At 62.5% G+C, this 24,202-nt stretch overlaps 2 protein-coding genes across 2 annotated transcripts in view; one reads left to right on the top strand and one right to left on the bottom strand.

Annotated features, from left to right (window-relative positions):
• Positions 1-13,160, top strand: part of CASZ1 (castor zinc finger 1) — a gene marked incomplete at both ends in the record, with an annotated part of 53,828 nt that extends 40,668 nt beyond the window's left edge. The window contains 10 exons of the mRNA XM_079696735.1: positions 891-1,026; positions 1,265-1,328; positions 2,681-2,835; positions 2,979-3,101; positions 4,055-4,393; positions 5,906-6,104; positions 6,889-7,060; positions 8,925-9,076; positions 9,230-9,371; positions 12,052-13,160. Coding sequence (XP_079552861.1) covers positions 891-1,026; positions 1,265-1,328; positions 2,681-2,835; positions 2,979-3,101; positions 4,055-4,393; positions 5,906-6,104; positions 6,889-7,060; positions 8,925-9,076; positions 9,230-9,371; positions 12,052-13,160 — 2,591 coding nt within the window. The remainder of the gene's footprint in view (positions 1-890; positions 1,027-1,264; positions 1,329-2,680; positions 2,836-2,978; positions 3,102-4,054; positions 4,394-5,905; positions 6,105-6,888; positions 7,061-8,924; positions 9,077-9,229; positions 9,372-12,051) is intronic.
• A 9,040-nt stretch (positions 13,161-22,200) lies between these two features.
• The window catches only part of PEX14 (peroxisomal biogenesis factor 14), a gene marked incomplete at its 3' end in the record, with an annotated part of 139,613 nt that continues 137,611 nt past the window's right edge, over positions 22,201-24,202 (bottom strand). Inside the window, exon 9 of the mRNA XM_079698401.1 lies at positions 22,201-22,648. Coding sequence (XP_079554527.1) covers positions 22,201-22,648 — 448 coding nt within the window. The remainder of the gene's footprint in view (positions 22,649-24,202) is intronic.

Below are 24,202 nucleotides of genomic sequence, written 5' to 3'. Positions count from 1 at the left end.
AGCTCCTTCCCCGAAAAGAAAGGTCAAGTGAAGGGAAGGGGGCCATTTCCCTTTATTTTTTAATAAAATGCCACTTGCTGTCTGTGAAGCAGCTCTCCGTCAGCTGCAGCGCCTTGGGGCAGATTAATATTTCAGTCACTTGGGGATTGTGGGGAAAGGCTCGGTGGACATGTTCCTGTCAGCAACTTCTTTTGCCCTGTTCTGCTTGGCCTCCCGAATCCTCTGCCCGCTCAGCTCCAGCCTTTCCCCGCCATGCCTACACCCCGCCAGCTTCCCCCACCCACCCCGTCCAGCCCAGCCTGGCCAGGGTGGGCCTCATATCCCTGCCCTGGACAGCTTGACGGGCGAGGTCACATAGTTTGAACCGCTCTGATTGGCTGTCAGCTTCCATAGCCCTGACACAGCAGATGCCCCTCCTGGGCATGCTCAGTGGAAGGCAGGGCTGTCGCCCCGGCAACAGTGGGGACGGGACCTGCGGAGGGGGCGCAGCTCCCAGTCTCGATCTGCCACTTTCCCTCAGCATTAACAGAGTCTTTAATAAAAGCCTAAGCGGCAGCTCCACAAATTGACTGTGACAGTCAGTGGAGAAGAGGAAGGGCCCCCGCCCCCGTCCCAGCCCCCTCCCCATCCTCCCGCCCGTCTCCTCCAGGAGGCCCTGAGCCAGGACAACTTTGACATAATTTTGCAATAATTATCACTTGAAGAATTGCCACACAGGGGGAAGCGTCACAAGCGATCATGTCAGTGGGGAGGACCACTGACCAGCAGCCAGGGCTCCCCAGGGGCCCCAGCCCACCCAGCCCGCTGCCCTCCCTTCGGGGGGCTCCGGTTTGTGCCCATATGAAGCCCTCGGTCCCTCTAACGCCATCTTCCCTCCCCCTCCCCCCTAGGAAATGGGCAGCAGGCCACCCCTGCCAGGTTCCCCCCAGCCCCGGTGAAGCAGGAGCCTGGTGAGAGTGCTGGCGCCCCAGGTCCCCACGAGGCCTCCCAGGACCGCAGTTTAGACCTGACTCTGAAGGAGCCCAGGTGAGGCGAGGCCCAGGCCTCCCAGCTCTGCCCCCCTGCAGGAGGCTCTGGGGACAGCACCCTCAGAGCCAGACTCCATGGGGCCAGGGGCCAACCCTTCCTGACACGGGGTCATCCTCCTGTCCAGGCAGATGTAGCAGGCGGGGCCAGAGCCCCAGGGGCCGGCTGGGAGGGGTGAGTCTCTGGGCCCGGTCCCACGTACTGTCTGAGCTAAAGCCCCTTGGTTTGTGTGTTCCAGTAATGAATCAAATGGCCACGCAGTCCCGGCAAATTCATCTCTTTTATCCTCGCTTATGAATAAGGTAAGAACCATCCATCACACGCCTCCCATTCCCCCACCCAGAGAAATTAAAGCTGTGCTGGGGGGGTGGGGGGGATGTGTTTGTTTTTTAATGTTTTGCCTCTAATAAGATGAGTTTGTACCATTTAAATTTTGAGGCCATTTTTCATCGGATATAATTTCAGAGCCACTGCTTACAAATTAATTTAATGAACTGGCTGAAGAAATATATTCCAGCCTCTGACACCCTTTTTTTCCCTTCAGATGGAGGGCTCCAGAAGCTTTTCTGGAGCCCTCTAACTTCTTTCACTCTTGGTTATTAATTTTATTAATTTTATATATTTTTTTGTTTGTTCAAAGAGGTGGAGGGGGAGACCAAAGTGGGAGCAAAGCATCAATTTCCACTTTTCGGGTTGAGTAATGGTCTCGGACGCCTTCTGCAGAGGTCGCTCCAGAATATTTATTTTAAATAATGCAGGGTCTTTGTAAATTATACATCATCGCAAATATATTTTCCCCCTTCACATGATAAATTTGACTATGGCAAGATTAATTAGGTTACCGTACACAAGCGACTACTGAGGAGGGCGCTGGGCCCGGGCCGGACCTCACGGAGTGGGGTTCCTGCTGGGCCCACGGCCTCCCACTGGCCTCTGCCCGGGTCGGTGCGCATGCCCTCTGCCTTCCGCCCTCCCCTGCTCGCTCTCTTGCTCCCCTTTTCCGTTCTTGGGTCACTGCTCCCTGCGCCCCCTTGTTCCTTCCTGTCGGAGACCCACACCCCACATGGGTCGGTCGAGCGTTTCCGCAGGCTCCCCCGCCCCCTCCTCTGCCAGCAGCAGCGAGCCTGCCTCGGCCTCACTCACCCCGTGAGCCTCCTTCCCTCCCTCTCTGCTCCTTTTGTGTCCTTCTCTTGTTCTCAAGGAATTCGTGTGGGTTCCACACCCCACCCCACCCCCACCCCCGCCACCCCGTGCCTCCTCCTCCTCCTCCTGCACTTCTTTTGAAAACCTGGCAGGAGAGTAACCAGGGAGCCGCTTAGTCTGGGGAAAGCTGGGCTGGAGTGTGCGCCCTGAGTCTCGGCCTCAGATTGAGTGGTGGCTCCGAGCAGCACGGGGTTTGTGTGGCAGAGCCCCGGCAGCTCCATGGGGTCGGGGCAGCACTGCAGGCCGCCCGCGGCAGCGTCCGTTCAGTGAGGGCTCTTCCGTAGCCAGAGCCGCGTGGGGTCGGGCCTCCTCTCCTCCCGGCTGCCAGCACCGCGATGCTCTGGTCAGTTTGGAGAGGCCAGAGCGGCCCAGAGCTGCCACGCCTCCCAGGGCAGTCAGGCCAGGTGTCCTGAGGTCCCCAGCCTGAAGCACGGGCCTGTCCTCCTCGCAGATGTCTCAGGGCAACCCCAGCCTCGGCGGCCTGTTGAACATCAAGACAGAAGCGGAGGGGAGCCCCGCCGGGGAGTCCTCGCCCTTCCTGGGCAAGGCCGTGAAGGCGCTGGTTCAGGAGAAGCTGTCAGAGCCCTGGAAGGTCTACCTTCGCAGGTGAGGGGCTTGCCGTGTGAGCAAAGGGGGAGGGAAGGGCCACGCCCACTCGGCCCCGGGGGCACGTGTTCCCCCCACGAGGCTGTTCCCCCAGCCTCGCCAGAGCGCCAGGGTCTCCTCTGAGCAGCCGGCCCCTCTGCCAGGTTTGGCACCAAGGACTTCTGCAACGCCCAGTGTGACTTCCTCCACAAGGCCCACTTCCACTGCGTGGTGGAGGAGTGCGGCGCGCTTTTCAGCACCCTGGACGGGGCCATCAAGCACGCCAAGTGAGTGGGGGTCCGGGGGCCCGTTTAAACCCAGCCCCACTTGTCCCAGCCTGGCTCGGGGCTGGGTGGGCCGGGGTGGGGCTGGGGGTTGCACAGGCCTCTAGCAGCCTTCCAAGCAGGACCTGTGTGCGGTTCCCACGAGACCTCAGAAGCTGAGCTGGCTTCTCAGAAGGTGCTGCCTGGCAAAAGGCAGGCTTCCTCATCTCCCACTGGCTCAGCCCCCAGCCGGGTCCTCTGAGCCCACCCAGGCCCCGCCTCGAGTAAGAGCTGCTTCTCTCCGCCGCCGGGCCCATGCAGCCCTCGGCCCTCCCTCCCACAGATGCTCCTGCAGAGGCAGCTGGAGAGACCCAGCTCTGACCCCGGCAGGGACCCTAAGTGAAGGCTTTTCCAAGCCACAGTACTGCATTTGTAGATTCTCTTTGACCTAAAAATAATGAAATTAATTTGTACAATTCGTTGAGCAGCAAGCCCAGCCGCCTACTGTAATTGAACCCAGAACTGGTAAACATTTACAGCAGATCTTCACCGCTCTCTAAGCCCCCGGTCAGGCTCTTCTCACTGCTTAGGCAGCCCCAGCTGCTGGTCTGAGAGCCCCCCGTTTAAATGTCGGAGCAGGTTCCGGAAGGACGGGCTTCTTGAGCCAGGACCTGCTGTACGCAACCCCTCCCGAGTAGGGAGGAGCTAGGGACAGCACATCAGGAAGGTCACGAGTAGGAAGGTGTAGTTAGGGCAGAGCCAGGAGCCCAAGTTCAAGATCAGAGGACATAGCAGTGTGTTCTCAGTCCTTCCCTCCTGGTGGGAGGCCTCTGGCACCTGGCACTGAAGATGCGGTGGGGACGCTGGGCCCCTAGGCTTGTGATGGGGTCATACGTAGGCAGGCAGGCAGGCAGGCAGGCGTGCCAGGGAAGGGCCCTCTCCTCCCCCACCTGAGACCCCTCTCCTGTCTCTCGTAGCTTCCACTTCCGGACAGAGGGAGGAGCAGTGAAAGGAAATGCGGAGGCTTCCTTCCCGACCTCGGCTGCCGAGACCAAACCTTCCTTGGCCCCCTCATCCCCTCCAGCGCCTCCCATCACCACGGCCACGGCTTCCTCTCTCGAGGGGCCCACTCCCAGCCTGGCCGCTGTGCCCTCCAGCCCCACCCTGCTCGCCTGGAAGCAGCTGGCTTCCACCATACCCCAGATGCCTCAGATTCCAGCGTCAGTGCCTCACCTGCCCACTTCGCCCTTGGCAACGACTTCTCTAGAAAACGCCAAGCCCCAGGTCAAACCCGGATTCCTCCAGTTCCAGGAGAAGTGAGTCCCTCGATGAGCCGGGAGTCCTGTGTCCCCCGTGTGTCTCGGGAGTAGGTGCTAGTAAGGGCAGCTGCTCCTTCCCCTGCAGTAGCCCTGGCTGTCCCCAGCCTCCCTGGGACACGGTCACTGGGTGATGTCCTTCTAGCCAAAGTTGCTGCTGCTCAGACCTCACTGCCTGTTCCCGGAGCAGGTGGCCGGGGTGGGGGGAGATGGTGGAGGTAGTGGCCACTGTTCCAGAGAGGCCAGTGGTGACGCTGCGAGGACCAGCCTGGGTGGGCTGGGAGGGGTGGTCCTCGCCCGGCAAGGCGGGCTGCGTCTCCCTCCGGGCCCCCTTGTTGGTTTCTCTGGCTCACACCCATGGCTGAGTCTCTGCAGGGCAAGCAAAGTCACAGGTGGGCGGCAAGGGGGCTAGGCCCTCTCCTCTGGGCGCCCTCCCCCGACACCTGCACAATGGTCTGAGCTCTCAGGGGTGGAAGGGCCCTTCCTCGCTGGATGGTGGTGTCTCCCTGCGGCGAGAACGGTGACTCTGTATCATGATATGTGCGGCTTCCTGTTCTCAATAAAAGTAATAAATTGGACGTGAACACACACCGCCTGAGTGGCAGCTGTCCTCCCTCTCTGAGCACCTGGGGCTGGGCCCACGGCGTGGAAGGGGACCTGCGCTCCTCTCTGCCCCTTTCCCAGCTTCCCTTCCTCTGTTCGCCTCCCCGAAGTGGCAGCCCTCTCAGCATCCTGGCCTTGGTCGGAGTTCCCACCCCAGGTCCAGTGTGGATGTCGGGGGCGGCTGTGTTGTCAGCCAGGGCAGAAGCCGGGTGCAGCCCCTCCGCACCTGCCTGGAGCCTGGAAGGCAGAGCTCTGGAGCCGGGGCTGCTGCTCGGGGCAGGCCAGCCATGGGGGCTCGCCCAGCACCCCTCCCCACCCCAGCCGCCCCACCACTCAGCTGGCTTGTGAGGTTCTCTGAGTGGGTGGCAGCCCCGAGCCCCGAGCTGACCCTGGAAGCCCCAGCAGCTGAGCCTCAGCAGGACCTGAAGCCAGGCACACGTTCCCACTGGCCGAGGCCCCGTGGTGGCAAAGCCTCCTGGTAGGGCTGCCCACCCATCTGCACCCTGTCAGTTGGCCACAGCCAGGGCACTGCCCATGCCACATCAACCAGGCCTGGCAGCACCATCGCTCATTTTCATATCCACTAAGTGATTGCGGCCATCCTTATCTGTAATCCTGGGGTGTGGCCACGGAAACTACGTGTCCCAGCATGCAGTGCTCTGGGCAGCCTGCGTGCCTCAGTCCCTTCGGCCGCCATCAGAGCTCTAAAAAGAAGGCAAGACTGCATGCTGGGATCTGTAGTCTCTGGCTGAATCATCCTGCTGAGCAGGAGGGCAGCCCAGGGGCCATTCCTCTTGATTACACCACAGGGGAGTGGGGAGCGGAACCCCAACATGAGCAAATGTCAGGACACCGGTGGGGAGGGCACCAGGAATGCCAATGACCTTCTGGGCCGTGGTTTCATTCCAGCGATCCTTGCCTCGCAACGGACTGCAAGTATGCCAACAAGTTCCACTTCCACTGTCTCTTTGGGAACTGCAAGTACGTCTGCAAAACCTCCGGCAAGGCCGAGTCCCACTGCCTGGACCACATCAATCCCAACAACAACCTGGTGAACGTGCGAGACCAGTTTGCATACTACTCCCTGCAGTGCCTCTGTCCCAACCAGGTCAGCAACGCGGGCAGGGTGGGGCCTGGGCGGGGGCAGGGAGGCGCAGGGCCCTGGACCAGCTCCTCCTGGCCGAGGCTCCGTGTCTCACACCCTTTTGTAAGCGGCCTCCTCCAGAGTCTGGAAAGGACACCATCTGCCCCTAGGTCCCTGGAGACCCCTAGGCAGGAGCTCAGCTTGGTGCTCAGTTGGTGAGGTCTGTCATTTCATCCTAACCCTCAACGATGACTGTATGCTGGGCAGCCACTGTGCACTTGGCATCCTTCTGCGTGTCCTGGAACAGCTATGCTCCCTTTCCCCAGAGGCCTAGGATTTTAAAATAGGCCCATTAGACAGATAAAGAGATTGAACTGTCCGTGACCCAAACAGGAAGGGCAGGTCAGATTCATTATAAAGGCCTACTCCCAAGACTTGTAGGGGCCGCCTGGCAGAGTGCATTGAGAAGGAGTCAGCCTCCATCTGGGCACACGGAGAAGAGTGCTGGGATAGATTAGTGACGTCTGCCTAGGTCTGGGCACACAGACAAGGGTGCTCAGATAGATTAGTGATGTCTGTGCTGGGTGTGGGTTTAGAAAGAGATGGAAACAATACCAGGTGGGATGTTTTAATCAAATGACAGAAGGGACTTACTGCTTTTTAACACGTGAAAGGTCTTTACACAGTTGTGTTTGCTGATTCTGAGCGTGGAAGGACGCACGCCTGCCACAGCCCTCTAGAGGCCTGGCGCAGGTGGGAGCTGAACGGAAGTCGCCTGCCTGGCCCTGACTCCTGTCCCTCCCTGCAGCACTGCGAGTTCCGGATGCGCGGGCACTACCACTGTCTCAGGACCGGCTGCTACTTTGTGACCAACATCACCACCAAGCTGCCGTGGCACATAAAGAAGCATGAGAAAGCTGAGCGGCGGGCAGCCAACGGATTCAAGTACTTCACCAAGCGTGAGGAGTGCGGCAGGCTAGGTACCGAGGGCCAGGCTGGGGGCAGGGAGCTGCAGCAGGTGGCAGGGCCCTGCAGCAGGTGGCAGGGCCGCGGCCCTGGAGCCTGAGGCCCTGGGACCCACTTCTTGTCCCCGCACATCAGGCTCCATGTTTTTTTTTTTGGGGGGAAAATGTCACGATATCACAGGCCAGGCATTGTCAAACCAGGAGAACAGTCAGAACCCCCAGAGCCTAGGAAAAGGGGTGAGGGTGACTCCCAGGACTGCACCCACCCCAGTGAAAATGCCCGGAGCCTCGTCTCTGGCACCCAGGCCTGGTTCTTTTTTCCTTTTCTTTTCAAGAGAGCCTTGCAGGTAAGTCTAAAGAGCTCCTGAAGTTACTAGGGTTTTATGCCAAATGGACCGTGGTCTGTTCATTTGTTCATTCATTCACTCAGCAGACGTTTATGGAGGAACAGCCGTGTGCCAGGCTCTGTGCTGTTGCAGGAGGTGAGGGGTGGGTAGAAGTGGAAGCTATGGTCTTTTTTGAGCGTCCACTGTGGCCAGCACTGTGCTTGGTGCTGGGGATCTGGTAGGACCAGCAGGTACATTGTGGGCTCAGCCCAGAGCATCTGTGACCTGGGGTGACCTGAAGGAGGTGGCCACGGGGCAAGGAAGTGGCCTTGAGCTCAGGGGCAGGTGCCTCGGAGTTAACTCTGCTGCTGCTGAGAGCTGAGCCCTTGGCAGGGAAGCTGCCCCCCAGCCCTGGAACAAGGCCTCCCCGAGGAGCTTGCTGGCCCCAGCTTGCCCTGGGGATGCTGTGGGGAGGGGGCTCCAGGACCAGCAGACAGAGGGCAGAGCCCATCCTCCCGCCTCAGGATGGAGCCACGCATTTACGGGCCTGCAGATGTGGGGCAGGAGTCTGCCCACGAGGAGACCAGAAGCCGGAAGGCAGGTGGGAGCCAGGCAGGCTGGGTGCAGACAACCTGGGCTGCACGTAAGGCCTGCTGTGATTCAGGTGGTCATGGCAGCAGGGTCCAGGGAGAGCAGAGGTGGGGCCGCTGCCTGCAGCCGACCGGCCATTGCATAGGGGGAGGATGAGGCGGTCAAAAGTCAACTGCCGGAAAAGAACGGGAACAAACCTTTCCTTCAAGAATTCATTCAGAAATCATTCATGGCCTGAGAGAGGGCTGGGAATCACGGCAACAGATGTCAACCCTCGGTGGCCTGTGCTGTCCCTGGGCTCAGTTTACAGGTGTCAGGGTATTCCGCAGTCGCCGTTATTTACTCAGTTTGGGTGTTCTGGGTGGTAGCTGGGGCCAAACAAAGCTGGGGGATGATATAAGACACCTGGCCGGCTCAGGTGCCATGGCAACGGGCAGGCCTTCACCTGCCCTCTGCTGATACCGTTTCAGGCCGGCTGCTCTATTTGTTCTCCGCCCAGAGCAAAGCCGAGGCGGGGCGGGGCGGGGCAGGGCAGAGGGCCAGCCGGCTCGCAGCCATCTTGACCAGGTCCGGGGGCAGGCAGAGGAGATGTGGGGACAGGTGGCTTGCTGGGAGGTGGCTGATCTAGTGGACAGGTCATTAGGGTCCCCTGCCCTGGGGCCGGGGACCTCTCAGTGGAGCAGGGGCCGGAGGCCAGCCTGCTGTTGTCCCGGGCATGCAGGCTGGAGGCGAGAGCCAGGCTTTGGACAGCCAGGGGCCTGGGACTTCCCGGGGTTGGGGTGAGAGGCTGCTAGAAGCCCTCCTCACGGGAACACCACCACAGGGGACGCGCCCTTTCCCCAGAAGCCATTTGCCTGGTTGGCCACGTAGGCCCGTGCCCAGAACAGTGCCCGACACGCAGGGGGTGCCATGAGCACTGGCCGGCGGGGGAGGCTCACGGCTGAGCGGGGCTGTGTCCACAGGCTGCAAGTACAACCAGGTGAACAGCCACTTCCACTGCATCCGGGAGGGCTGCCAGTTCTCCTTCCTCCTCAAGCACCAGATGACCTCCCACGCCCGGAAGCACATGAGGAGGATGCTGGGGAAGAACTTCGATCGTGTGCCCTCCTCCCAGGTGAGCCTGGCGGGCAGGCTGCCCCTCCCCGACCCGGGGTGGCAAGAGGGCACCACTCGTGTCCCGTCTTGCTTCCAGGTGGTGGGCCAGGCCGCCCCTGTGGGCAGCACAGCCCCCAGCCCAGCTTCCTCAGGGCCCCCCTCTTCCTTTCAGGGCCCCTCGAGCTTGATGGACACCGAGACAGACGAGTACATGGATTATACTGGCTGCAGCCCGGGCGCCATGTCCTCCGAGTCCTCCACCATGGACCGAAGCTGCTCCAGCACCCCTGTGGGCAACGAGAGCACCGCGGCAGGTGAGCGGGCGGCCAGGAAGGGACAGCGGGGGCCCGGGAGCACCAGCCTGGGACAGGCCCCGCCTTCCGAGGCCCAGCAGTGCTGGGTCCGGCCTAGGACAGGAGGTTGACGGTCAAGCGGCCTCAAAGGAGGACGGGCCAGGGTGTGGCAGCGCTGGCTGGTCTGTGGGACGTGGGTCCCCGCCTGCTGCCACCCTGCCCATCTCCCCAGCACTCTGCCCTCGGCTTCCGTTTCCAGGAGAGAGCCCGGGCTTGAGCTGTGAGCTACAGAATAAAGCAGCACAGCCCCCAGCCTGAGGGGCAGGTGGGCCCCGCCCAGCCCTGGTCCCTCTTCCGGCCCCTCTGCCGTTGTCCCCAGCACGGCCCCTGGGCCCCAGCGCGGGGTCCTCCGCGGGCCTCGCCCTCGCCCTCCCGTTCGCTCTGCTCTGCCCTCCTCCCCTCTCTTCTTCGTGGCATCCGTCCGCTCCTTCTCTGTCCACGGATTTTCATATCATACTCGCTTCTGCCATTGGGTCTCTCATTTTGGTTCTTTCTGTTTGTTCTTTGTTTTGGTTTTTTTTTTTCTGCTTTTCCCCGCCCTCTCCAGGCTGCCCGGCTCCTCCTCCTCCTCCTCCTGCCGCCGCCGCCGCTGACGAGGCCGCCCGCGTGGCTCCGCAGCCCCCACTGACCCCATCCTTCTCTGCGGCCGTGCTCCGGGCGCCCCTCCCCTCCCTCCCATGCCTCTTTTCTCCACCCTGTCTCTCATACTCTCTGCTCAGTGCCTCTCTCGGAGCCACCCGGGGCCTGGCCCACCCCATCAGCAGCCCGCCCAGCTTCCCGCCCGTCACTGCCACTCCAACTCCAGTAAAAAGTGACGCCCCCCTAGTTCAGGACGCCGCAGGTAACTCACACATGCCTTCTCCACCGCTGTCTGTCACCCTGGCCGAGGCTCGAGGCCACGGTCCAGGACCTGACCCTCTCCCGTGGCCTGCTGGGTCAAGGACAGGGCCGCCCTGCACCCCTCACAGCGCAGCCCCCGCCAAGACCAGAGAGCCTGGTCCCTGTCCCAAGGACAGTTCCTCTCGGCCCCTGCTCAGCACTGGGCAGGCCAGAACATCACTGCCAGGGCTCCCTGGGGTTCACTGCAGCTCAGCGACTGGCCCGAGCCCCAAGATGGCCGTGCCCGCCCCACCCCCCTAACCCTGCGGCAAGGCAGAGCCTGTCCTCCTGCTCTGAGGACTTCATCCGGGGCAGAGATGTTCTTGGGAAAGCTGCTGGTGCCTGGGACCCGCGCAGGTTTGCAGGATCCTGACACCAGCCTGAACCCCCAGCCCCGGAGCCAAGCAGGAAGAGGCCCAGGCCGCGGGCAGTGCTCCACGGCAGAGGTGCCTCCCAGCCCCACCCTGTACCTGCCGCCTGGCAGGCACGGGACCTGCCCTCCCCTGCCCTTTGGTGCCATCACCACCTTGGCTCCGCCTCTCCTTCCAGGCATTCTTACCTCACCTTCTGCCCGAACGCCGGGCACTGGGCCAGCCCAGGGGGATGGCAGGGAGCAAGGCAGAGGGTTCCTCCTCAGGGAATTCAGCCCCTGTTCTGTCGCTGGCATAACCAGCCAGAGCCCTGTGACCTCCGACCCAAAGCAGCCACTCCTCACCCACCCGCATCCCCAGGCCCCAGACCCTTCCTTGCCCCTTGCTGGGTACCCCAGCCCATCACAATCCTTGTTCTCTCCACGTGCTGAGGCGGGGACTAGGTCTGTTCCCCAGGTGGATGGGGCAGCAGGCTGGTGCCTGGGCTGAGCCTTCTCGGCAGGCTCTGGGAGGGCCGGGAGGGTCAGCGCGTGGGAGAAGCCCGGAGGGTGCCCACCCCGCACTCTGGGGAGGGCTAGGCCTGGGGCGTGGAGCAGGGAGTCCCGGGACGGCCACCCCTTCCCCAGCTGCCTGTGCAGAAAGGGAGTAACGGGAAGCACAACCACGCAGTGGATTAAGCGGCCCCGGCAACGGGGCACCCTAAGCCCAGGGAAGCAGTTGGGACCAGGAGGGGGAGGGCACAGATGGAGCCCATCCGCTGGCCGAGCCCCTGCTCCAGTCCTGGCCCTGCAGCAGAGCTGCCCTCTCCCAGTCCACCGGGGGCGGGACACCCCAAGACCTGAAAGAACCTTCTGGTACCAAGGAGAAGGTGCGCCTCCGGGCAGGGAGTCACAGCCCCCAACAGCCCCAGGGCGCTCGGCATCCCTGTTGGGAGTAGGCTGGCCCCAGGCGCAGACAGGCCGGCAGTCCGGGAAACTGGTTAGCCGGCCGGTCCCTCATTAGAGGCGGGTGCGTGATGGCGTCCTGGCCCCCGTCCAACTTGGGTAATTACACTCTGGCGACCTAGATTCCCCCTTCAGCTTCAATTAGCGCCAGGACGTGTCCTCACTTCCCACCCACATCCCCCAGAGCTGCTTGCTCCGCCACCCACCAGGGCAGGCCGGTGCGGTCAGCCTGCAGATGCGGATGACGAAGGGGGAAGCCTGGGGCTCCCCAGCCATCCTTGGGGGGGGGGAGGGGTGGTCAGGGGAGAGGCCCCCAGAGCGACGGGAAGCGGAGTTGTCCCCGAAGGCAGCCCGCCCTCCTGCCCACCGCGCCAAGATCGGGGACCTCGCGTGGGTGTAATCCTGGGTAGGGTGCGCACTGGGCGCTGACCAAGCCCCCCTCCCCAGGGAACACCATCTCCATGCCGACAGCCTCCGGAGCCAAAAAGCGCTTCTGGATCATTGAGGACATGTCGCCGTTCGGCAAACGGCGCAAGACGGCCTCCTCGCGCAAGATGCTGGACGAGGGCATGATGCTGGAGGGCTTCCGGCGCTTCGACCTCTACGAGGACTGCAAGGACGCGGCCTGCCAGTTCTCGCTCAAGGTCACCCACTACCACTGCACGCGCGAGAACTGCGGCTACAAGTTCTGCGGGCGCACGCACATGTACAAGCACGCGCAGCACCACGACCGCGTGGACAACCTCGTGCTGGACGACTTCAAGCGCTTCAAGGCCTCGCTCAGCTGCCACTTCGCCGACTGCCCCTTCTCGGGCACCAGCACGCACTTCCACTGCCTGCGCTGCCGCTTCCGCTGCACCGACAGCACCAAGGTCACGGCGCACCGCAAGCACCACGGCAAGCAGGACGTGATCAGCGCGGCGGGCTTCTGCCAGTTCAGCTCGAGCGCCGACTGCGCCGTGGCCGACTGCAAGTACAAGCTCAAGTGCTCGCACTTCCACTGCACCTACCCTGGCTGCCGCCATACGGTCGTGGGCATGTCGCAGATGGACTCGCACAAGCGCAAGCACGAGAAGCAGGAGCGCGGCGAGCCGCCCGCCGCCGCCTCCCCCGGCGCCGAGGGCCCCGCGCCCGGCCCGGCCGCCAGCCTGGACTGCGCGCCCCGGCCCGGCGCCGAGCCCGCCGCCGCCCTGCTCTTCCTGCCCGGCCCGGGGCGGGGGGCGGACGACGCGGGCGACCCCCGCCCGCCCGACGCCCCCGGGCCCCGCGCCGGCCCCGCCGCGCCCGGCCCCGCGGCCGGCGAGTCGTCGCAGGAGGACGACGAGGAGGAGCTGGAGCTGAACGAGGAGGAGGCGGACGACGACGAGGACGAGGACGAGGACGAAGACGACGACGACGACGAGGACGACGACGACGACGAGGACCTGCGCACCGACTCGGAGGAGTCGCTCTCCGAGGCGGCGGCGGCGGGGCCGGGGGCGCGGAGCCTGGAGCTGGCGGCCCTCGGCGCCCCCGCGCCCCCCGGCCCCGCGCCTGCCGCCGCCGCCTCCCCGTAGCCGCGGGGCCCGTGGCGCGTGGGGGGCCGGCCGCGCCCGGCGCCCTGGGGATCTCGCCGCTTTATTCTGTTGTTGTTATTATTATTATTATCAATTTTGTAAGAAACGGTATTTATATGTAAAGCTTCCCTTGTACAGAGCTAGGTGTTCGCCGCGCCCCGGCGTCGGGAGGCGCTCCGGGCCCGGGGCCGCCCCGCCGGTGCTTCCGGACCCCGAGTCCGTCTCAGGACAGAGGCGGGGGCCTCCCTCTGGTGCTCCGGGGCTGCCCCCGTGCCCGCCCGCCCCGCCCGCGCGGCAGCTGGGCGGCCGGAAGGACAGAGGCTGCCCGGGACCCTCCTCGGCCGCAGTTCGGGGATCTTCTTCAGGGAAATAGAAGGTGCTCTTGTCCGGGGTGGGAACGAGGGGCAGGAGGCCCGGAGGGCGAGGAGGGCGGCGACCCCGGGCGGCTGCCCCACGCGCCCTCCCCGCGCCGGACCCCGGGCCCCCCGAGCACGCCGGTGGGATTCCTCATTGCTCAGGGCTGGGACGGGCGCCGGGGGTCGCCGCGACCCCCGCCCCTCACCACCGGAGGCGGGCCGGCACCTGTGGCACCTGGCAGGGCCTCCCATTCGTGCAGCTAAGACCCTCCCTCCCGGTCCTGGGGGAGGGCGGGGCAGGAGGCGTCCGGCGGGCGACACTACAGGGACCGCGGAGGGAACCTCCTGGACTCGGCGGAGCGGGGAGCTCCGGGTCATTCTGCGTCAGTCTGCCCCCAGCGCGGGGCCTGGTCTGGGTGTCCGTCCCGAGGGCTGGGGCCTGGGAAGGGGTGCGTCTGCTCGCTGGTGCTGGGCTGCTGGGCCCGCAGGGCGTCTCTGCCACCCAGGTGGTGAGAACAGGAGGGATGCGACTGTTTGGGGCTTTAATAGTCAACATGGAAAAAAATACGAGAAAGTTGTACAGTATTTTTCCTGTAAAGGTTATTCTACATAGAACAAAAGAAGGAAAAAAAAAAAAAAAAAAAAAAAAGGCAGGCGGGCGGCTAGAGCGCAGACCGCCTCCGGACCAGCCCTGAGGTTGGAGACCCGAGTGCAATTGCTCACGTGGGGTTTTGTTTAGCGTTTAGAGGCCTTACCAGTTTGAGGCTGTCCGTCTTTACACTAGCACTGATGGGAGCTGCGTGATTCCAACTTTTAACTTGAATTTCGTAGAGACAAGAAAAAAGGACTGTTATTACTGATACAAGTTTGTAGTTAATTTAACATTTGAGTTTTTCTCTATTGGTTATGCGTGTGGCTTTATAGGGCTTTTTTCTTCCCAGTTTATTTTCTTTGGGATACTTCTTTGCTGGTGCAACCCACCCGGATTTGGTTCCTTTTGCAAATCCCAGCCCCCCACCCCTGCCACCCTCCCTCAGCGATGAGGTCACCGAGCCCAGAGCCAGCCGGGCCCCACCTGGCAGGTACGTACCCGGCCAATGGCTCTGAGGGCAACAGGGACGGAGGGCAGGCTGCCCAAGGCCGCTCCTGTTCATCTTCACTCCAGGCCGGGGCACCAGCCCTGTCTCAGGTTGGGCCCTGTGACAAGGCCACAGGGAGAGCGCGAGGCCCAGCCTTGGGGAGGGGCCGTCACCCAGAGCCTCCTCCCCAGAGGTCTCCAAGGGGAGCCTGACCAGCTGCAGGGGGCAGTGGTTTACTTTTTCTTTTCTTTTTTCTTTTTTTTTTTTTTTTTTGTGTCCTCTTGGCTGCCCACAGCCAGAAAGCCAGGACCATCTGAACTGGAGAGGGAGGAGGGAGGAGTGGTCGGAAGGAGTGTACCTGATTCAACAGGAAACAAATGGTTTTCTAGAACAGCCCCTACCAGAGCCTCCTGAATTCTGTGGGCACCACGTGCTGCTGCTGAGCATTCGCCCAGACTTTGTGCCCGACCACAGAACCGGGGAGTCTGTGGAAGGAGTTTTGTAAAGGAAAAAAAAAAAAAAATTTTTTTTTTCAATGTAGCAAAATCAAACAAAACAAAAAAAAAAAAAGAAAAAAAGAAGATGCCGACAGTGCGAAGTCTAGCCTTTTGTAACCTTCATATTGCACACTAGGACTATAAGCCATTGCTAGCTCATTTTGAATTTTAATGTGTAGTTTTTGTTTTATTTTCTTTCTGTGGGGAAAACAATGCTTGATCCACCAATGCTCTTTTTAATGTTTTATAACTATGTATGTGTATATATATAAATATAAAATAATATGTATGCACATATGTGTGTGTATATATCTATATGTATATACATATATAGATATATAGAGATATATAGAGAGGTTTTGAGACGAAAACGCAGAACGTGAAAACCGAACTGAACAGCGTGTGCTCTGATTACTTGAATCTGGTCTCCTCGGCACCTGGTTATTAAGAACTGAATATTTTTCCACTTGAATTTAGTGCTATTAGAAATTTAATATATGTGTTTTATTTATTTGATTTTTTTTTTTGCATGACTGATGCAAGGTTTGACATTTTCACTCAATAAAAACTGGAAAAAAATCTATCAAGTTATCTTTTATTTTTAAAGTCAGTCCTGAGCGGCTGGCGGGGACCCAGCTGTGCAGGGTGGCAGGGCCGCCATGGCCAGCCGGGCTCCATGTGCCAAGGCAGGGAGGGGAGGAGGGTGTCGGTCACCCTTCGGCCCTGGCAGGGAAGGGGGCAGACAGGGCTCACCCCTGGGAGGGGGCCACGTCCTCCTGAACAGATGGTAGGGGGCTTGGGCCCCACCCGGCCTCCCGCCCCTGCCCCGCCTGAAGGCCCCACGGAGGCTCAGGAGCCGCCTGGCACAGACGCCTCCGGCAAGGGCTCCAGAGGCCCCCGGCCCGGCCGGCTCTCTCCCAGCGCAGCCAGGGCTACTGGGCAGGCGCTTGGCAAGGGTCATCCCCCTACCTCCTCCCTCGGCTCCTTCCTCCTTCCTGCAGGGACCTGCCCGGGCTGGGAACGGCGCGTACCCGGATCCGATCCGGATGCTGGCTCGGCTCCTGCCCGGAGCTCGCAGGGGCAGAGCCAGCGGGGGCCAATTCCTGGGTCCGTAGCCACCAGCCCCGGGCCTGCCCGAGTTGCCGACCCCAGTGGCACCACGGCTGGGGCTCCCTCAGAAGCGTGGGTGGCTCGCACTACGGCCAGGCCCCGTCCAGAGTGCAGGCCGCACGTCTGCCCTGACGCTTCTAGGTGGTGACCCCCTCCTCAGTAAACCTCCTCATCTGTGCCATCTTGCCAGCCTTGCCCTGAGCTAACCTCCTTCCAGGCGGCCAGGTGGCCCAGGGCCTTGGGGAGGAGATGTGTGTGCCGGGCCCTGCACGCTCCACCGCCTCGCGGAGCATCTCACTGGATGTCACATCCCTGCAAGGAGCACACCCCTTTTTCCTGGGTAGGGGCTGGGGAGGTGAAGTCCCACCAGCGGCGCCCCAGGTGTCACCGCCAGGACAGCAGGGGGCGCGAGCGGGTGCAGGGGCTGCACCGCTCCCTGGGGCCCTGCTCAATGTCATTTCCACCACAAAAGCCTCTTTTCTAACCCAGCCCCCCCACACCCACCCAGCACAGAGGGCCCTTCCCTTTCTTCTTTCCTCCTGGCACGCAGCCCACAGGCTATTTACATAAATATGTTTGTAACAGACGCGAACATATATACTTTTTTCTGTCTCATTAAAATGTTCAAGTTGGAACTCGCCTATTGTTTGTGGATATCTCGATTCTGTTAAATAAAACAGTGACTAATTTATGGGATAAAACACAAGTTCAACAAATTAAAACCATTACTGGAGCTTCCCAGGCCCTCCCGCAGGGCCTGAGGGGAGGCAGGGAGCCAGGCCCAGAGCGCAGCCCTCCGCCGCTGGCTGGGTGGGTGGTGCTAACACAGGGCTCCCTCTGGGCACTGCTGCAGGGCCGGGGAGACCCCCAAGACTGTCCCCTCCCAAGGAGCCCCCAGGCCTTCTGGGGCCGGATGGACCTCAGCGGACCCATACGTGGTAAAACAGGAGGCCCAGCCTAGCTGAGGGCAGGGCCAGCTTCCAGGCTCAGCTCAGGACAAGACGGGGCCCAGGGAAGGGGGTGCTGGGTCTCAGGGCAGCCCTCAGCCGAGCCTCAGGGAGACGAGGGATTGTGACACGTAAGCACGCTGTGCAGGCCAGCCCGTAGCTCTCAGTCCCAGGCACTGCCCACTGAGACCGTGTCCCCGGAGCCCACTGCGACCCCAGGAGGGCGGGGCCCGCAGCGGCGGCCGTGCCCCACCCCAGGGGTGCGGAGTGGGCCCAGGCCGCACCGTGCTTGCTCCCTGTGGCTTGTTGGGCTCGGTAGGAATCGCGGTAAAACATGTTTTCACTCCGGAATTTAATTAGCTGTGGTGGTGTGAGGCTCCTACGCCCCAACTGGGGCAAATTCAAGAGTCTGGCAACCTCTTGGAAAGGGCCCGAACCCGCGCACAGGCTCGCGCTGAGCTCAGTCGCCTGCCCACCTCCCACACACCTGGTCCGGCTTGGGTGCTACCAGCAGCTGAGTCACCCAAGGGAGTTGGGCCTCGGCATTCACAACCCACCTGGACCCACCGCACCAGGGCAGTGCCCTCCGGGCGGCGTGGCCCGCAATGTCCCGTCACCCCGGGCACAGACAGCCTGTCGTCCTGCTCGCCTCCACGAGAGATGGCCTTGGCCCAGGGCACAGGGGTAGTGGAAGTGCTGCTGCCCTCAGGAGGGCCTCCAGGAAGCGGGGCCCCTCGGACCAGCTGGAGTCCTGGGGACCTTGCCGGGACTGAACAGGGCCAGGCCTGTGCCACCCTCGCCGGGAGGAGCCACCCCACCCTCTGCATGGAGGCAGACAGGAAGCACCTCCCAGGGGTGCACAGCCAGCGCAGGGCCAGACCCAGCGGCTTCTCTTCCTGTGAGCCCTGCGCCCACGCCACTCCGGGGAGACACCGGGACCTCGGAGAGTCCAAGGCTTTTTCCCCATCAAAGGGCCCCAAGGCCCTGCCCAGAGCCTCCCTGAGTGAGGCCCGGCTGCCACACCCTGGATCTACAGGGCGCCCTGGAACTAATGCCCTGGAAACATCCTCCCAGAGCTGCCGGGCCAGGACGTGGAGGGCTGGGCACCTGAGTTTCCAAGATGTGTTTTAAAATGTGACCCCTTCACTATAAAGAAGATCCTCCCAGGATCTGTCGGGCAAGGAAAGGCTGCAGGCGTCCTCATGAAATGATAATAAAATCTCACCTCCTCTTCCAGAGCAGAATGAGCTTTAAAGTGCTTGATGGAAGTAAACTATTAAGGTTTGTTCACCATTCAGGGAAAAGCACCCGACAGGACACACGGCTGGAGATTTAAACTCCTCTCTGAGTTAGAGCGCGTGCCTGGAGCCCAGGGCAGGGCTGGGGAGCCGGGGGCAAGGACGTGCCAACTCTCAGTGGAGGACGTGGCGGTCACCCACCAGCACCGTGGGCACCCTGGAGGTGTCTGTCCCTGGTGGGGGGTGGCCCATCCCCGGGGTGGGAAACACCTGTGCAGCCTGAAGGAGCAGGGGCCAGGGAGGCATCCGGGCAGGGAGGGGTCAGCCAGGACTGGGTCCACCTTCAGGTGAGCTGGAGCCACGGCAACCTTTGGGGTTTCACTGGCGCCTCCTCGCTTGCTTTGTGTGGAGACTCCGACCCTCTTCTCTGGGTGCCTTGGCAGAAACAACTTTAAGCAAACAGATGAAGAAACACTAAGGATTAAGCCAAGTCCTGAGAATCAGGTTGTCGGCCAGCTCTCCCTCCACCTTGGCCAGAGCCGGTCTGGGTCTGAGGCAGGGGTGGTGTAAGGCGGGGCTGAGGCTGGGGTAGAAGCCGAGCCGGGGGCAGGAAGGGACAGTCACCAGAGGAGAGGGAGGTCCTGGGCCAGGCCGAGAACCGGCACCTCGCTGTCCTGGCTGAGCACAGGGGGAGGCCAGGAGAGGCGCCTTCTAGAGAACCCCTCTCCTCCCACCTGGTGTGAGGCCCCCGAGGACACACGCTTGACTTTCAGTGAGACAAGCAAGTCACACAACACTGAAGAGGAACTTCCCGTTTTTATTAAAAGAGAGAGAGACAGAGAGAGACGACGTGTGCACACGTGTGAACCGAGTGGAGGTGGGAGAGGACTTCTGTATCCTCTAGCCCCTTCAACAGCGACTGGATGTTTTAAACTACTGATATGTGCTCCCACGGTATGAAAAAAGACCATTTACAAACTCAGCATCCCTTTCCCCCGACCCACAACGCCGCCCTTCCCCGCCAGGGTGTCCCAGGACACCGCCCGCCCGGCTCCTGCGGAAGGAGGCCGACCCGGCCCGGGCAGATGGAGCAGCAGCCTCGCCCGCTGCGCTCCGGGGCGTCTCGAAGAGCAGGGCAGCTGGGGCTGCCTGAGCGAGGACCTTGCCCAAGGCAGAGCCCGAGGACCTCCCGGGGCCAGCTGGGAGCGCTCGGGGGCCGGAGGGCCGTCCTGCAGCCTCTGAGCGCTGGGCGAGTTCTTTCTTAAAGACACTTTACAAAAATACTTTGTAATTGAGTTTAATAATCTTCCCCCTTCCAGAAAGGGCCTGACAGGCGCTGCCTGCTGCTCACTTCTGCCCCATTCCAAATATTTTTACCTTATTTGGATGAAATGCATTATTTTTCTAATGAAAGGCTTTTTTTTCAAAGGGCTGTTTTCCCTCCGTCCAGCAGCTGCCTTTATTAGGCAGCAGTCACGCCGTTTTGGGGAGGGGTTTTTCCCTCCCTGGAATCACGCCAGACTCTCTGTCCTCAAAAGCTGAAATCGGGCGCTCAGGACCCGCAGGGCAAAAGGCCCCCGGGCCCAGCTTTTCATCCCTTTCTCCCGCAGTGAGTCCGGGGACCTGCGAGACAACCGAACCCCAGGTTGGGGAAGACACACCCCACAAGGTCCCCCGAGTGTCCGCTGCCCCGTGCTAGCAGCTCTGGCCGCGTCTCCGTCCCAGGCTATCTGCCCTCTGCCCCCACCCCCCCCCCCACCCCCGCCCCAGTCTGGTCCCATTGCAGGAGGGACCTCTGCAAAGTTACAGGCCGCGAGAAACAGTCACCAAGTAGAGGGGGACACCCTGAGACGGCTAACTCGAGACCTGGGCTTCCATTCCCTGAGGAGGGCAGAGCAGGGAAACCCTGTCTCTGGCCCCCGAGGCCCAGGGGTGCTTCCAACCGAGTCACCAGCCCTCTCTCTGCCTGTCATCCCAGGTCCGTCTGCCTGCCTGGCTCCCGGACGCTGGGCCCCTCGTCCAGACCAGGCTGGGAGCCCCTGGGGACGGAGAAACCTGGCTTCTTTAGGGATGGCAAGAGGCAGAGGTGACTCAACGGTGGGGTGGGGGTGGGGGGTGGGGGTGGGTCTCTGCTTGTCCCTAGGGAGCATGAGCTGGGACATCACGTGAGGTTATGAGCATCAAAGACAAAACCTGGGAAACCAGGCTGGAGGGCCAGATACTCAGAGAGTCAGGGTGAGGGCCCCCTGCCCGAGAGCCAGGAAGGAATTTACTGCGGGAGCCCGAAAAAGGGGCCTGGGCAGGAGGGGAAATGTTTTCTGAGACAAAACAGCCCCCAGGCCAAGTCTCTCACCCTCGGCCAGCGGCTTCCTCCCTCCCCAGGGCCGGGCGGGTGGGAGGCCAGCGCTGCGGTCAGGAGGCCGGGGCCTCCCCGGAGGGTACATACCCGCTGCAGCTCCACCTCCGCGGCGGCCAGGGTGCCTGCACTTTGTCTCCAAAGCCCGTGTCTACACGAGGCACCAGACGGGACCAGGCCCTCTGACCCCCGCACACTGGGCCACAGCACTGGGGGCTCGAGGGGGCCGAGTGGTCCCGGGAAGGAGTGTCCCATGCTGTTTTTCTGGGTTTAGCTAAATGCTGTGTGAAGGGTAAAGGGAGACAGGGAGGGTGAGAGGGAGACGAGACGGGGGAGGACGGACGAGGGAACGAGACACACTCTCCTGGGAGCACATGCATCCATTTAAGGAAGGTGAGCTCATCACACTCCACACCAGGTCTATATACAGTAGCGTGAGGTCCCTTTCCTCCTGGATCAGAACGTCGCCCTCCAGCAGCCACTCAGGACCGAGGACGAGACCCTCCAGCTGTGGGTGAGCGGCTGCGACACCTGCCTTAGGGGAGAGACTGGCCGAGGGAAGCAGGGGCTGCCCCCATCAGGCCCACCGCAGGGCTGCCGGGCGCCACCCCCGCGGCCCCTCCCCGGGCCCACCTGGTGCGGCCTTGGCCGAGATCCACCCCTGGGCACGGGGTGCCGTGAGCAGACAGGGAGCCACAGGCAGGAATTAAATAGTGGCAACTCATATTTATTACAATTATATACAGTCGTATCTTATATTCTGAAACCTATACCTGATCACACAAAAGAACACGTGTTTGGGGGGCAGGGCGGGGCAGGGGACAGACAGGAAGGCCCTGTGCCTGGCTCCTAGTGGAGGTGGGACCACATCTCGCCACGGCAGTGGCTGGGCCACGATGCGGCAAGCGAACGGTCGGGAGCAGCGTGATGTCGTGGGTGGCGGACGACGGGCTGCGGCTGTGACGGGCACACGAGGGTGGCATCGTCCGGGCAGGGACTGGCTGGGGGGCCCGGGGGGCCCTCACCCAGAGGGGAGCGCAGAGCCGTTGCTTTGGGGATCACGAGAGCGCGGCCCCCTTGGTCACTGGTGAGAAGCAGTGAGGGAGCCGGGGCGGAGGGAAGGGACGGCAGACGCCAGGCCCCGCGGCTCCTCCTCCAGAGGGTCAGGAGTCAGGTAATAAAACTACCTCTTGTCATGCACGGCGTTAGGTTGGCTAAGAAGCCCAGCAGGCGCCCCTGGACGGGACGTCTGCCTGGGAGGGGGCTGTGGGGGGCTTGCGCCCAGAGAGTTCGGAGCCCTCGGCCTGACATGAGAACAAGGTCAGAGGCCTGTCTGTCTGCGGTGGGCGGGGTGGACAGGCTTCGGCCCTCACGCCGCCCAGGCCAGCGAGGCTGCGGCAGCCCTGCCCCCGTGGGGCTCAAGGCCACGCCCTGCACCTGGACCCCGACCCCGGCGCCTAGTCCCGCTCGCTCTCGTTGCTGGCGCCCTCGGGCCGCCGCAGCTTCTCCACCTGCTCGTTGATCTGGCCGTCCCCGCCCCGGCGGTCCTCCCTCTGCACCCCCAGGCGGCCCTCCTCGTCCACGCGGCCCACGTCCTCGTCCTCCTCGTCCTCCTCACCCCCCCTCTTCCCCTCCTCGCCCTGCACCTCCATCCTCACCTGGCCCTTGACGTCCACCATCCCCTCGCCCTCCTCCTGGGGGCCCAGCAGGTGGTACGTGGCCGTGGAGCCCTCGGGGCTGTGGCCCTCCTTCACGGGCGAGGACGACGTGGACTCGTTGCTGACGGGCGAGATGTCACTGCTGCTGTGGTGGTTCACGGCCGCGGGGCTGGAGGGTGACGGGGACTTGACCGGGATCTGCCAGGAGGGGATCTTCGGGGCCGAAGGGGAAGGGGGGAACTGCCTCCTGGCCGAGGAGGGAGAAGACGGCAGGGTCACCCACAGAAGAGCCGCACCCTCCCGACCCAGAACGCTCACGGAGGCTGAGCAGCCACCCCAGGGCCACTGAGCAGGGGACAGGGCCAGGGGACAGGCTGGAGCTCCGCCGCCCACGCCCACCTCCCCTCCCTCCCCCTCCTCTGGAAACAAGGCCTCTTGGCCCGTTGAGGTGGGAGCAGCTGAGACGGAAGCCAGAGGCACCAGGGCTGCCTGCAGAGCCCCCAGTCCACTCAGGGTGCCTCCTGGGGTCCCCTCTGCCTGGGGCCAGGCCCGCCCTCCCTGGCAGCTGCTGGACACTTGGCTCCGGGGGCCCTGCCACGCCCTGGCGCCCGTTCCCTCCCACCCTTACAGCACTGTCCCAGCCTCCAGGCCTGGGAGGGACAGCGAGCAACAGTGGAAAGCCAGAAGCCTGGGAAGCCAAGACCCCTGGGCCTCCACTCTCACCTGCCTGTGGCCTGGGCAAAGGCAGGGGCTGTGGGAGAGCCTGGCCACTGGTCTCGGGGTCAGAGACATCAGAACCAGAAGGGTTGGTGAACTAGCACTTTTCTAGAAAACCTCCGAGCTCGACACTTGACAGAAGAGCCAGTTCTCCCTCCCACTCCTGCGTCCCTGCCCTGGGTCCTGGGCCAGCAGCCAGCCCAGCCCAGACCTGGGAAGTCAGGTCCGCTTGGCAAGGGCTTGGAAATCAAGCTCGAGGACAGGCGGGATCACCCCTGCCTGAGCTGGGAGGACAAAGGCCTGCCGCCTCCTGGGCTGCCCACCAGACCACCAGCTCTGGCCCCGGACAGCCCTTCCACCTCAGACCCTGCCACGGAGAGCACACAGTCGGGGCCTCGGCGTTCACCGTGTCCCCAGCGGACAGCCCTCTGGTGCCCCGAGCTCAGCCGTGCCTCTCTTAAGGCCGCGCTCTTTTCCCCACAGACAGCCTGGAAGTGGGTGGCTTGGAGAACTGGGTCCTCTGGTTGGGACCACGAGACGCTGCCAGCCCCCATCACTGACCTGGAGTGAAGGCCCCCGCCTTGCTCAGCCCCCACTAACCCCCCGGGCGCCCTGCAGGAGGGGCAGCCCAGGACACAGGACTTTCAGTTTTAAAAACAGACGGGCCCAGGCAAGCCCGGACAAGCTGGTCACCCTCATGTCAGGGCTGCGCTGGTGCTGTCCCTGCGGAGGGACAGCAGAGTGAGACCACAAGAGCCGGGGTGTGGGGGGGCGGGCACTGCGTCTGCCTCTGCCTTGAATCGTAGGGCTCTTCAAACTGAGCAGGAACAGAGACCCCTGGCCTGGCCCTATGGGGGGACCTTCTCTGGGACCAAGCCGTCACTGAGAGGTCCAGCCGGGGCTGAGGACAGGGGAGGAGATGGCCCTATCTGGAGGGGTGGGGATTCTCTCCTCTGCTCAAGGCCCTGCTTCTGGCTCCAGCTGCCCTTGACTGGGTCTTGACAGGACCAAGTGACTGTATCTCAAAACTCGTGGGCACTACAGGCTGTCACCCCTAGAGCGGGGAGGGAGAGGCCAACCAGGG

Source organism: Hyperoodon ampullatus (genome assembly GCF_949752795.1).
Source record: "Hyperoodon ampullatus genome assembly, chromosome: 2".
NCBI lineage: Eukaryota > Metazoa > Chordata > Mammalia > Artiodactyla > Ziphiidae > Hyperoodon > Hyperoodon ampullatus.
This window is presented reverse-complemented; position numbering and strand designations above follow the sequence as displayed.